The following is a 13,681-nucleotide window of genomic DNA, read 5'->3' on the forward strand; positions in this document are numbered from 1 at the left end:
TGTCCCTGGGTACCGCCAGATGCACTCACCTGGAACCGCGGGTCGGTGTCACTCTCCCCGATCTGCTGCAGCAGCTCCCCACTGGTCTGGCCCACGAGGCCAGCAGCCTGCAGGAGATTCTGGCGAGGCTGCAAGGAACGAGGCAAAAGCAACACTGAGCTCTTGAGTGAGTCCTAAAAACTCACGTGATGGCTTCCCCACGGCTTCCCCCCTCCTCTCAGCCCCACGGCCTCTCCAGCCACCCACCTCAGCGCTGGCAGGCTGTGCTGTTTTCAGCAGGTCCGAGACGGCGCTTGCCAGGTTCTTGGCTGCCTGCAGAAGCTGCCGCCCGTTCCCTCCCTCATCCTCCATCAGTGCAGCCAGGAGTTTGACACCCTTGGACATCTCCGTCAGGTTGGAAGAGATGGTGGTGACAGCACAGCCCACGGCGGTGTAGTCTGTGTCTGCTGGATCCCCTGCACAGGGAGAAGATGAGCTGGGATGGAACATGTTTCAAGCGATGCTCAAAGAGCATCCCTGCACCTGTCACTGATGTGGTCCTGGGTGGGAAAAGACCCCCCCGGCTCCTAAGACTGAAAGTTGGTTGCATCAGCTGAGTTTGGGCAGGAGAGACTGGGTAAGGAATGCTGCACTGTGCCATGGCCAGGCTCAGAGCTACAGCAGGGACCAGACATGCTTCTGGTACAGAGGATGGCAGGTCAGCCAAGGACTGGGAGGAAGGACTAAGCTAGGCTGGGCACAGGCAGGGATCCCGGGGCATGTAAAGGCAGGGCAAACTGTGAGCGCACAGCTGGCTCTACAGGCACATTAGCAGCAGTGGAGGCCCATTTCGCTCTAGCTGGGATATGCTGGCTTCTCCTGATGGACAGCAGGAGATATGACCTTCAGCAAAACAGGGGAGACCAAGCCTTCTCCAGAGATGGGGAATCTTTCTACTCCAGCTCTCCATGTACCTGCAGTGAGGTTGACCACTGAGGCTGTGCCAGCAGTGATAGCATCCACTTGGGAGTGGATCTCATGCTTTGACTCGTCCATCTTGTTTTTGCGCCAAGCTTTGGATGCCTGAAATGGGGAGAACGGAGTCAGAAGGTGGTGGGGATGGTGTGGAGCTGCATCCATGCTCACACAGATGCAGGAAAGAGGACATAGGAAGAAGGAATTGCTGTGACCACCCAAAAATCCCCAGCCCATCCTGACTAAGCAACACGACCAAGAATCCTCTCTGCTCCTGCCTCAAGAGCTGGATAAAACCTCATCTCATTACAGGCAGCAGACCTCCCCAGAACCTTCTGAAACCTCTCCTTGGAGCACAGCCAACCCCACCCAGCCCAGCCAGCCACCTCCAGTGAGGTCCCCCCCAGCATCCCCTTCTTCCTTGGCACTCACAGCATCCTGTCCCAGGGGTGGCAAGGTCTCGAAGTCATCCAGTGTGGCCTGGGCTGCATGCACAGCCTGCATGCTCGAGTTGATGGTGCCAGTCAGGGCTTGCTGGGCTGAAGTCTGCAACACAGAGACAGACTGAGGTATGCTGGGAGATTAAAGATTCAGTTCATGTGTCCTGCTGCATGCAGTATAACATACTGTTGATCACAAGCACCTCCATAAAGTGGGGTGCACTTAGCAATAAGAGAGGGTCTCCTCTCTGCACCTACCACTGGGAAATGCCCCATCCCACTATGGGTGCAAGTGTGTCTCACAGTTAACCAGCTCTTGGGGAGAGGGGAGCAGATGAAGCGGGACCCCACAAGGCTTTTACAGCAAGCCCCACAGCTCGTTCGTTGAGTGAGGCCAAAGAAAACAGCTTCCCCATGGCCTTTTCCAAGCACTTCTCCAGCTGTAGAGGACGTGGCATGCACCAAAGCCAGTCACAGGGTTCTGCTGCAAACCTCAGCACTGGTGGAGCTGGCCAGGCACAGCAGTTCAGGGCAGCACAGCTTGAGGGAAAGGCTGCAGCAGCTGGCTGGGGGGAGAACACCTGGCCACAGACCCAAATGGATTGGTCTGCAAGAGCCCGATGGGCACCCTTCAGAGTTTGCATCCTATGGTGGGCACAAGGAGAGCTTACCAGGGGAGGCATGTGCCCTCGGTGCATCTGGCCACTGGTGACTTGCAGCTGGGGCTGAGGCATCGTGCCCACCTGGAAGTTTTCAGGCCCTCCAGCCCCCGTGCGCATGATGGCTGGCAGGGCCACCGAGCCCAGCTCTGCCTTGCCCACACAGTTAAACTGCTGCTGCAAGATTGTCGGCCTGAAATGGGGAGAAACGGCAGGTCAATGGGTGCCCACAGCCCTGGCACCAGGCTCTGCAGGAGCCAAAGGACTGGCAGCTGCTCCTCCTCCAGACATGTTGTGCTGCAAACTCAGCTGGAGCCTGCTCTCCATTCAACTTCTGGTTGGCAACTAAACTACTCCTTGAGGACTTACTTCTTTGGAGACACCGCGTCTTCCAGCATGGTGGACTCCTCATCCCCCTCCAATCCAAAGTGGTCTTTGCTCTTTTTCTGCAGAGAGAAAGAGAAAAAAATGTGACAGCCAGCTCACACCCCCCAACCTTCCCCTCCTCCTGCAGCCCAGACACAGTGCCAGGCCACAGGGTCCCCCCAGCAGCAGCGTGTGGTGCTTGGAGGCAGCTGGAAGGGACACCCTGCGACCCCCTCCAGATAGGAGCTGGTTTTCAGCACCCAGCCACCCTTCCCAGCACACTCTCACCTTTTTGAGGATGATGTCAATGTAGCCAGCAATCAGCTGTGCAATCTGCTCCCCCTCTGTCGTCTGCACAGAGTAGTAACCATCCTGGTAATCTCCAAAATCCTGGAATGGCACGGCACAGGGTAGCACCGGAGCAGGGCACTGGCGGCCATCCTGAGCCCCTCTGGTATGTGCTAAGCACCCAAGCGCCAGCCTCCCAGACAAGAGCAGGAGCAGGTGCCAGAGAAGGGCATGGCTGTCCCACCATAGGGCAATACCCAAAAGAAGGGCTGGCATGAGAGCAGCCCCCCACGGGGGCACCACTGGGGAAAGGGGTTGAAGGACCTTATGCTTAGGGATAAGGTTTAGGGGCAGACTTGGCAGTGCTGGGTTTACAGTTGGACTTGATGACCTTAAAGGTCTTCTCCAAACAAAACAATTCAATGATTTTATAACCAGGACTGGTCCCTACCAGGGTGAAACTCTTAGGTGAGGCTGCCCAACGCTTGATGTTGGTCAGACTCCACTCCTGAATCACTTCTTTGGTCTTCTCATCCACACGCATCACACACTCCTTGGTGATCCCCAGCAGCCGCGGCACCAGCTTGTTCTTCCCCTTCATCTTCTCCTGCAATGGAAGGATGGTAGGCTGCCCGCCGAGATGGGCCATCCAGGTAGAGACCTTTAAAGTCTCCTTTGGCTACCAAACACACCCAAGGTCACACTTTCAGCTGATGACAACTATGATATGGGGCTTCTAAAGGATTGGAGATGGGAAGGCAGTGCACATGGAAAACCAAGAAGGAGAGGTAGACAATGGGGACACAGGGAAAACTGGAGAAATATGGACTAAGGGGCAGCAGCTGCATGGAGATACAACACATGGAGATAGGCTGGAGAAAGGGAATTTTGGCCATGGGCACTGCTGCTTTACCTTGACCAGGAAGAAGGAGACCCCATAGGTCTTGAGGGAACGGGCAAGTTTCACATAGCGAACTTTGGCCTCAATCTCGCTCATGTTCCCACAGTTCTTGTGGGCCTGCAATGGCAAAGAGAACATCATGGTAGCATTGTGGTCCTCTGTTTGTACCACCATTGCCCTGTGACAGCCTTTCCAGGCTGCCCACACCCCATCAGCATCTCCTGCCCCTCCTACAGTATTCCTCTGACCTCGAGGACCTCAGGAGCTGCCTTCTCTGCCCACCTACAGCTTCCTGCTTCTGTTTCTCACTCACCAAGCTGCCACATGTTGCCTCCCAAGACCAGAGCAGCCTCAGCATTTGGTGAGGGACAAAAAGAAGCCCGGGTCTCTACACTCTCCCCCATACACGTACCATGAAGATTTTGCGCTCCCCTTTCTGCTTGATATACTCCTTGGGCAGGAAATCCTTCAGTCTGCCAAGAGACAAGCCAAAGCCATCAGTTAGCAGTGTTTGTCTTCAACTACAAAGAGACCCAACCCAGAGCCCTGGACAAACCCCTGCAAGTTTTTGGGAGAAGAAAGGATGTGGGAGAGGACGAATGGAAGCAGCCCCAGAAGCTGCTCTGCTTAAGAGTAGGGTGGAGGTGCTGAGGATGTACGTGGCATGAGGCGAAACCACATGGTGGGCTGAGGTCCCTCCCCCATCAGAGCTGGATGCAAGTCCTAGGGGGTGCCAGAGGGAGCAGGTTGGGGGGCTGGCACTCTCCGCATTCTAGCATGGACTGCCACTCTCAGGCACTGTGCAGCAGCCAGGAGGGGTTGCTCCAGAGACATCCACACCCCCAAGCCCTATATGCCAGTGCAGTGCTGGGGGCCGTCAAGCTGCTCAAGCCACCTGGGGCTCCTCAGGACACTCACTCCAGAAAACCCTGCTTGTGCTTCTGTTCATTGTGTGGCCCGAACTGGATCTGGCACTGGTAGCCAGCAAACTCGCAGGCTTTGTCAAAGGAGACAGGGTGGGAACCATTAAGGATGTCATCACGAGCCTGTGTGGGAAGAGAAGACACTACTATGGCCTGGACAGCCAAGCAGCCCTGACACTGCTCCCTGTCACACTGGGTAGAACCTGTTTTCGAGACAGGAAAGAAGTGGTCATGAAAAAGAGAAGGATTTATGGGTAGGCTGTCCCCTACAGGGACCATCACCATGCCTGTGAGAGGAACAGCCGCAGGATGGCTCCTACCAGGCAGAGGAGACATGGGATCCCCTGAGGAGCTCCGTGGTACACACAGAAGGGCAGGACTGCCAGTGTTGGCTATTACCCAGCAGATAACTGATCATCCTGAAGTACCCCCCATGGTGGCTCCTGGCCAAAACCTCAGCCACCAGCCCTTTCAGAGGTCTGACACAGGGCAGCAGAGCCAGGTACTATGGGGAGCTGTACCTGCACGTAGAGCAGGTTGAGCTGCACAGGATCTCGTGAATCCACGTTCTGGTCAGAGTAGAAGAACTTGCGCCGCAGCAGCAGCGTCTCGTTGTCATCGATGCCTTGTTCGCGCAGGGTCCGGCCGTGGTCCAGCCAATTCACTGTGGGCAATGCCAGGGAATGAGCAGGGATCCAGGCTGGGCTGGTCCCAGCCCTGCAGCTGCTCACAGGGAATGAGAAACAGATGTCCACTTGGAGCATCCCAGCTCTCACTCCTCTGTCCTGGGCCTCCAGGCAGAAGGAAAGACTCCAGAGCATGGACACCTATCTCCTTGTCATAATGCCCCCGTGTCAGCTTTTCCCCTCGCAGGGGAGCCTGCTCCCCTCCCTGCTCCCCTCAGCATGGGCTGATCCTGTCCCCAGCACCTACACTCATCATCTGTGTGTAGCTTCTGTTTGAGCTTCTCCATCTTCTTCTCATCTCGCAGCAAGGTTTTGTCCTTCTTGAGGGTGCCAGTAACCTCCTCCTTCTTCTCTTCCATAATCTCCCGAACAAGTGAGTACTCATCGTAGTTGGTGATGCCTGCAGGAGTGCAGAGGACCAAGCTCAGCACATTGCTGCCAAATACAGAGCCTGAAGCAATGCAGTGTCCCCTCCCCAGCATCATGCACCTCCTGGCCATCCCTGCTGCCAGGCCATCCACCACTGAGATGCTGCCACTCCCTGGGGACCGTTGGGGGGCTGGCACTCTCCGCATTCTAGCATGGACTGCCACTCTCAGGCACTGTGCAGCAGCCAGGAGGGGTTGCTCCAGAGACATCCACACCCCCAAGCCCTATATGCCAGTGCAGTGCTGGGGGCCGTCAAGCTGCTCAAGCCACCTGGGGCTCCTCAGGACACTCACTCCAGAAAACCCTGCTTGTGCTTCTGTTCATTGTGTGGCCCGAACTGGATCTGGCACTGGTAGCCAGCAAACTCGCAGGCTTTGTCAAAGGAGACAGGGTGGGAACCATTAAGGATGTCATCACGAGCCTGTGTGGGAAGAGAAGACACTACTATGGCCTGGACAGCCAAGCAGCCCTGACACTGCTCCCTGTCACACTGGGTAGAACCTGTTTTCGAGACAGGAAAGAAGTGGTCATGAAAAAGAGAAGGATTTATGGGTAGGCTGTCCCCTACAGGGACCATCACCATGCCTGTGAGAGGAACAGCCGCAGGATGGCTCCTACCAGGCAGAGGAGACATGGGATCCCCTGAGGAGCTCCGTGGTACACACAGAAGGGCAGGACTGCCAGTGTTGGCTATTACCCAGCAGATAACTGATCATCCTGAAGTACCCCCCATGGTGGCTCCTGGCCAAAACCTCAGCCACCAGCCCTTTCAGAGGTCTGACACAGGGCAGCAGAGCCAGGTACTATGGGGAGCTGTACCTGCACGTAGAGCAGGTTGAGCTGCACAGGATCTCGTGAATCCACGTTCTGGTCAGAGTAGAAGAACTTGCGCCGCAGCAGCAGCGTCTCGTTGTCATCGATGCCTTGTTCGCGCAGGGTCCGGCCGTGGTCCAGCCAATTCACTGTGGGCAATGCCAGGGAATGAGCAGGGATCCAGGCTGGGCTGGTCCCAGCCCTGCAGCTGCTCACAGGGAATGAGAAACAGATGTCCACTTGGAGCATCCCAGCTCTCACTCCTCTGTCCTGGGCCTCCAGGCAGAAGGAAAGACTCCAGAGCATGGACACCTATCTCCTTGTCATAATGCCCCCGTGTCAGCTTTTCCCCTCGCAGGGGAGCCTGCTCCCCTCCCTGCTCCCCTCAGCATGGGCTGATCCTGTCCCCAGCACCTACACTCATCATCTGTGTGTAGCTTCTGTTTGAGCTTCTCCATCTTCTTCTCATCTCGCAGCAAGGTTTTGTCCTTCTTGAGGGTGCCAGTAACCTCCTCCTTCTTCTCTTCCATAATCTCCCGAACAAGTGAGTACTCATCGTAGTTGGTGATGCCTGCAGGAGTGCAGAGGACCAAGCTCAGCACATTGCTGCCAAATACAGAGCCTGAAGCAATGCAGTGTCCCCTCCCCAGCATCATGCACCTCCTGGCCATCCCTGCTGCCAGGCCATCCACCACTGAGATGCTGCCACTCCCTGGGTACCCTCCACCTGCTCCTGCTACCTCTCCCCACCTCCCGTCCTTCCCCCCCAGTCCTCTCACCGATCCTGGCACAGATTGTCATGAGCATGTCTGTTACGGTTTTGGAGTCATCCACCATCACCGTTTTCACTGTCCCATCCAGCATACGGATCTTCAGGGGCCTCTGCTTCTTCTTGTACTCCATGGTGTCCTGTGGGCACAGTGGAGCACAGTTCCCAGCAGCCGCACTAGTGCAAGGCGCCCACATCCCAACACCACACTGAGAGCTCCCCTCCCCACAGGTGAAACTGGGGAGGGGGACATTGTGGTATGCCCAGGCATGATGCAAGGCAGCAGGGCAGGCATCTCCTCACTGACTGCACATCTGACTGCAGAGCTAAGGTGGGTATCAGCTGGAAGGATGTGGGATGGATGCTTACCCCATTGCGAAGCATGTAGTAGTCCAGAGCCTTCCCAGCCTCCAGCCAGATCCCTTTCTTTGGGTCTTCATCCGAGAGGAACAGCCCAAAATCATTGGCTGAAAAACAGGTACAGCCTCTGCCAGGGTAATCCTGAGCAGGACAGAGCCACCAAGATGTCACCCTGTCCCCAGGGATGTGCATTAGTGCAGCCCAGCATGTGAAACACAGCAGCACTGTGAACACTAAACCTAACAAGTGGGCAAGAAAGCTGGAAAGCAAGCTTTGAACTATATGCTCAGACACTGTAATCAACGGACAAAAATAATCTGAAGAACCCCTCTGCAATGCTGAACCTGGGACCAAAAGTCATGACAAAAGAGCCTGGAGTTGTAGCTATCTGCTCTCCTAAATCTGTGGTACCATGCGTAGCAGTGGTGGAAGCAAGGTTATAAAATCCTGGGGGTCACCTGTAAAGGTGATGGGAACTGGTATAATATGTAGGCACATCCACACTTTAAGTACCCCATGGTGGTGTGGTCTGCACCTCCCCAGAAGGACACAGCAGAGTTTCAAGAGATACTGTGAGGCAACTCAAATGCTGGGGCCTCGGCAGGAAGGACTAAAGAAGCTGGCACTCCTCCATTTGGAGAGGAGGCTGAATGAGGATGTGATCTAGGCTTACAAGGTCTCAGAGTCAGTAGTGAGTAAGTGTTGTTCACCAAATCCTGCTCCCTCAGGGCTGGGGCACCCAGTGAAAAGTGCTAATGAGCTCAGGCAGCAGCAACCCAGGGACAGCCCCATTTTCATGCTGCAAGAGGCCAGGACTACGCCCGCCTTTGCCCGGGGAAAGGTCCTTCTCCACCTTCCCAACAACCCTGCGCCGCAGGCTGCCTTGGCTGGCTAAGTTTGTAACGCGTCATCTAGTTGGCAGCTCTCCGTGGGGAGGGACAAATTCCTGAGCCGCCCCATTCCTGCCTGGCTGACACTGCTGTTACAATCCTACCAAACAGGGAGCAGAAAAATCACGGAGAGCCTTGCCGTTTTATTTTTAAATTAAAACCAAAACAAAACAGTTGTGTTTGGTTTTTTTTTAAAGCAAATTCCAAGAGGTTAACTCTAAAGCACTGAAAACTGAGCAGCTTGCCCCAGATCCCTGGCTTGGGTAGAGAGAGGCACTTCCTGAGACAGAGCAAGAGCAGAGCTGGAAACCAACACCAAAGCTCACCCAGCCCAAAGGTGGCAAAAAACAAAGGCAGCTCTTAAAGGGTCCCCCAAGTGCCACGGGGTAACAACAGCAAAGGGAAATAAAACCTGCAGGGAACTGGCCGTTAAAGAGAGGCTGTGAGCAACTGAAAAGGAACTCAGGAATAAGCAGTTCCCTTTAAGGCCTTCCCCTTGCCTTCTTTTTTTTTTTTGAAAGCAGGCTGACTCACACCCAGGAGCAGGAAATGCAATGCTCTCTGCAACAAGGTTACAGCCTCGAATCTACACAAACATCCAGTCCCTCTACTAAACTGAAAGCTGTGGTCGGCCAGACCACTGGCCAGCTGGGCACAACGCGAGAAGGCATTTCCTTTCATCCTCCAGGAATTTGCTGCTCCCAGATGTCGCTGCACTTCCCCTCCTCTTCCCACGACTCCTGACCTCCTGTTTGCTGCCTCTCCCCTGTGGCACAGCTGTCTTCAGAGGCGGCAGGGACCCAGGAGAGCCCACAAGATGATGACCCAGTGCTCCATCCCCACCATCCATTCCAGGGACAGGCCATGTCTGCGTGGGCGTGAGTCACATCATAAGCTCATGAGCCACAAGCCTAATCTTGAGCCTTGCAACACCATAGAGATATTAGAGCTGAGAAAGCTTAGTAAGGTAACAGAGCATCACTGTAGGCCTGGCAGAGAGTTGTTGGGGGCCAGGAAAAGACCCAACAGAGGACTACATATCCCCTAGAAAGGAAAAATTGACTTACATGGTTTATTAACACTCACTAAGACCCCTGAAACTGTTTAAACCAACCTAGTCTTAGTTAGTGGTGGCGGATGCAAGTAGATGAGAGCAGCAGAGACAGAAAGAGCAGCAGTCTCAAAGAGCTCAAGGAATTATTTCACTTTCAAACATGTTTTCCTACCCCCCAGATCCACAAATTTCTTCTGGGGTGTGGAGAAGGGAGCCTGAGGAGCTTGGCCCCTCACCTCAACTGGGCTGGAGTACTTGACTTCGCTGCCCCCACCTCCTCACTACTCTGGGAAAGTCCAGATGGGGATAGGGACTAGAGAGGAAAGGGAGATCAGTGAAATGTCAGGAGCTAAGCATGGCAGTCAACCCCATCGTGGACTTACGCTGTCCCATCTGTGCCTCGGGCACCCGCTCCCGGATCATCCGGCAGGCGTCGTACACCATGGTGGAAGGCTCGAACTGCATCGTCTTCACCACATTGCCAATGCTGATCTTCAGCGAGAGGGCAACCATGGTGGCAGCTGGGCTGTCCCCACTCCTGCGTCACCTGCCAGAGGAGATGGATGGGTTAGCTGTGACTGCTGACCCCTCCAGTGGTGCAGGGTCCTTCCTCCTCCTCTCCTCCAGCAGCACCTCTGCTTCCTTAAAGCTGGAACCCAGCTTCTATTGGTGAGCAAGGGCTGCCAAGCCTGCGAGGGGATCCCACTTTCCAGCCCTGTGCTGACCCTGGGGTCTCTGGCCAGCGCTGGGACACTTGTCTCCTCGTCCCAAGGTCCCAATGCCAATTGTCCTCTCCCACAGGAGTGCCAGCAGCTGGCAACTGGCGGAGATGCTGCCTGTGAGGAGGAAGCAAGTGCATGGGAGCAGGCGAGATAAGCTGGGAGAGCATGACAGAAGGGGGAATAATTAAACCTTCCATGACACAAGAAGCCACAAGAGGAAAACCAAGCTTTGACCCAGAGCTGGCAGGGCTCTGGCCTGGCTATCAGGGCTCCCCACGTCGCCAGCCGATGGTGCTGAGCCGGCAGCCTGAGCACAGGCCGACAGAAAAGGCCAAAGCCACTAGGGGAGGAGAGATAAGGGCACCAGGCACTGAACTTGCCTGTTAAAAAAAGTTACCCAGGGAAAGCACCACTCACACCAAGCGATCACTCAGAGATCAGGGTCTATGGCAGCAGCTACTGCACAAACTCAGGGCTGGGGAACCTGTGCACAGGATGATGCGTGGGGGGGAAAGGCACCAGCTGCTGCAGATGTCACTGAAAAGGCACCTGAGAGCTTGCACTGTGCCATCTGAAACAGGCCCCAAGCTGGGTCTGAATCAGCTTGAAGGACAGTGTAGATCAGCTTCAGAGCAAGCATCCCTCAACACGGCTCCAAAACGCCAGGTTTAACAACATCTAATTAGAACTGTGATACCTTAAAGCAAAGCAAAATCAGAAAGAAGTAACAAAAGCAAAAGGTTGTAAATAAGCCCTCACTTGCATGACGCTGCTTGTAAGGCTTCTAAGAGCCCCTTCCTTTGGGTTTACCCACGGTGCAGCAGCTTTCAGCACTTTCCCAGGTTGTCACACGCCTCAGGGTCCCTGTGCCATGTCCTTCGTCCTGCCCCACTGCCCCCTGCCTTCCTCAGCATTCCCAGTCCTGGGCTGGCACCAACAGATGCTCTGCAGCAGTGACGTGTCCTCCTCTCCCCTAGTGCCCGCTCATGGGGAAGAAGTCCTCTGCTCTGCATTGACCCAGGCTGCCTTGTCCTTAAACCCCAATTGGTGGGAGGATGCCAGAACAGCAGCAGGATGCACCACATCTGCTTGTTCTCTTTGAGATTGATTTTCTTCTATCAGAGCTCTTATTCCAGCTGTCAGGGAAAAGTTACCCACCACGTGCATCCTCAGCCTGGCCTGGGAATGTTCCTGGACAAAACTTGCTGGCAGGCTCCCTTGCACCACAGCAGCACTGCCAGCTCCAGCCCCCCATGGAAGGGGGTCCACCAATGTGGGCTGCTCCCAACCAGGGACCTGAGCATACTGCGACGGACAACATGCTCCTGCATCAGATTTTGGCCAGGAGCAAGTCAGAGGGCAGGGGTCCGGCTGGCTGCGGAGCCCTAAAGCCACGCTGGTGCTGCAGGGTGGGAGGCAGGGACGGCAGAGCGTGCCGCCTCCACCAGCACATGGAGCAGCTCCAGCTCCGCATTCCTGAGCCGTTCGGCAATGTTTCTGCGGAGGCCCGCGGCCCCCACTGGCTCTGCTGATGAGGAATGAAATGCATTTCAGGTCCGGAGCGAGGGAGCCCGGCTGCAGCGGGGCGGAGGCAGGGAAGGCCTGTGCCATTGCCATCCATCCGGAAGCTCCAGCAAAGCTGAGGAGCCGCAGGGACGAGTAACACCCTGCTGTAGAAAGGGCTTTCCGAGTATTTCATACTCAGGGCGCGCTGCTGTGGTCACCAGGCCATCTTCTCTAAATCTAAAAATATTCTCCAGCTGAGCATAAAGCTGCTTTCCGTCCCTCCGCAGGAAAAGGAGAACATGCCACTGCCAGGACAAGGTCAGAGACCACGGAGGAAGGGGAGGGGACGACGCTGGACGGCAGAGAGGAACCAAAAGGAGTCGGGCCATGCCCAGCCCTTTCTGCGGCCTCCTCTTGCCCTCACAAAGCCACACAGAACCGGGCGCTGTGCTGCAGGAACCCCTCAGCACACCCTTCACAGGGATCACTGTGCTTCTCCAGGCCTTGCAGGAAGATGACTGCTCAAGCCTTCCCACTCCTGAGGTCTTACAAAAACAACAGGGCTTGGCAGGGAAGGTGCTCACGACATCAAGGAAGCCCTCAGAGGAAAAAGAGAAATGGTTCAATTTAATTCCTATATTCTACACAAACACTTCAGGCTCCAGCAGCTGAACTTTGCTGACATGAATGTCTAAAGCAGAAATGCTCTCTGCTGTGTAAGGAGTAACACCTCCTCACACCCTGGGGGGATTTGTCAGCAAACGTGGCAATTAATCACATGGGGTTTGCAAATCCACTCACTGCCTCCTGCAAGGGCACCAACGCAGTGCTCAGCCCCTGCAGACCTCTCCCCTTCCAGGTACCACGTGGGGAAGGAAAAGCTGGACTAAACATAATGGATGAGACAGCGTGGGAGCCTGGCGCAGCAAGCCAGCAAAATAAGGGAAAAGGACAGCGAAATTCAAGCTGTCCCCCTGGAAAGAAAAAAAAAAAGAACACACCACAAAACAAAACAAAAACCAAAAAAAACAAAACAACCACCAAACAAACCACGTCTTGATGCACACACCAAACTTCTGCGCTGGCTGGTCTCCAGAGCAAGCAAGCCCGTCCTCAATCGGCTGTCAGTGTGCAGAGGCAGATAAGGCACCGGAACAGCCAGCCGGCATCCAGATTAACACACTTCTGCATTTTAGAGCAAGCTGCGTGCAACCCTTCCCCAGCCACCAGCACACCCCTCAGCCCACCCCGAAATCAGGTGGCAGGGAAGTGGGGTACAGGGGTGAGGGGAGGTGCTTCTTGACGGGGTCCCAGACCCCTGGGGGAGCCAGGCCAGCTGCCTCCACCTCACCTTTCCACTAGGCTGAGACAACCAGGGGGGTGGTGGATGTCTTGGGGCTCTGTGGAGAGATGGCAGCACCTGAGGAACCACGGTGTCATCGCCGGGACCACTGAGAGCGGGTTTTCCGTCATGTGACATAAATGCTATATTCGTGTCAGCGCAGACAGAACGGTTACAGAGGAGGTTTTGTATCTGGGGGCCGGGGGGGTGGGGTGGTGGGAATTAAAAAAAAATAAATAAATAAATTTTAAAAAATTAAACCAAAACTGGGTAGCAGCCTGCTGGCGTGCTCACAGCAAGGCTCCCGAAGCAAAACTTCAAATACAACAATTCTGCCATTTTTAATGTGCTCTTTCTAAGGGAGACTCCAGATGAAGTTTGGGTTTGTTGGTTTTTGGGTTGTGTTGTTGTTTGTTTGTTTTTTACAGCAATGGCACATTTCACTTGGGAAAGGCTCTACTCTGGACTGGGAGCTGGCTGAAGGAAGCTTTATCAGCAGCAAACCACTGCACTGCCGGGGCTTTCCGCAGGGACGGGGCTGCCAGCCTGGCCAGTGAGGCCACTGGCCCAGCCCGACAG

General features: G+C 55.1%; 1 protein-coding gene across 1 annotated transcript in view; it reads right to left on the reverse strand.

Moving 5' to 3' along the window:
• TLN1 (talin 1) overlaps positions 1-10,082 on the reverse strand; it is a 32,090-nt gene extending 22,008 nt beyond the window's left edge. Inside the window, 16 exon segments of the mRNA XM_010008778.1 lie at positions 30-128; positions 247-455; positions 954-1,062; positions 1,387-1,500; positions 2,066-2,246; positions 2,423-2,499; positions 2,708-2,809; positions 3,159-3,314; positions 3,621-3,725; positions 4,021-4,081; positions 5,940-6,067; positions 6,466-6,608; positions 6,878-7,030; positions 7,239-7,368; positions 7,598-7,695; positions 9,916-10,082. Of these exon segments, the coding sequence (XP_010007080.1) occupies positions 30-128; positions 247-455; positions 954-1,062; positions 1,387-1,500; positions 2,066-2,246; positions 2,423-2,499; positions 2,708-2,809; positions 3,159-3,314; positions 3,621-3,725; positions 4,021-4,081; positions 5,940-6,067; positions 6,466-6,608; positions 6,878-7,030; positions 7,239-7,368; positions 7,598-7,695; positions 9,916-10,045 (1,995 nt within the window). The 5' untranslated portion in view covers positions 10,046-10,082.
• Positions 10,083-13,681: the final 3,599 nt, after the last annotated feature.

This window comes from Chaetura pelagica, unplaced genomic scaffold, assembly GCF_000747805.2.
Source record: "Chaetura pelagica isolate M959 unplaced genomic scaffold, ChaPel_1.0 scaffold31, whole genome shotgun sequence".
Classification (NCBI taxonomy): Eukaryota; Metazoa; Chordata; class Aves; order Apodiformes; family Apodidae; genus Chaetura; species Chaetura pelagica.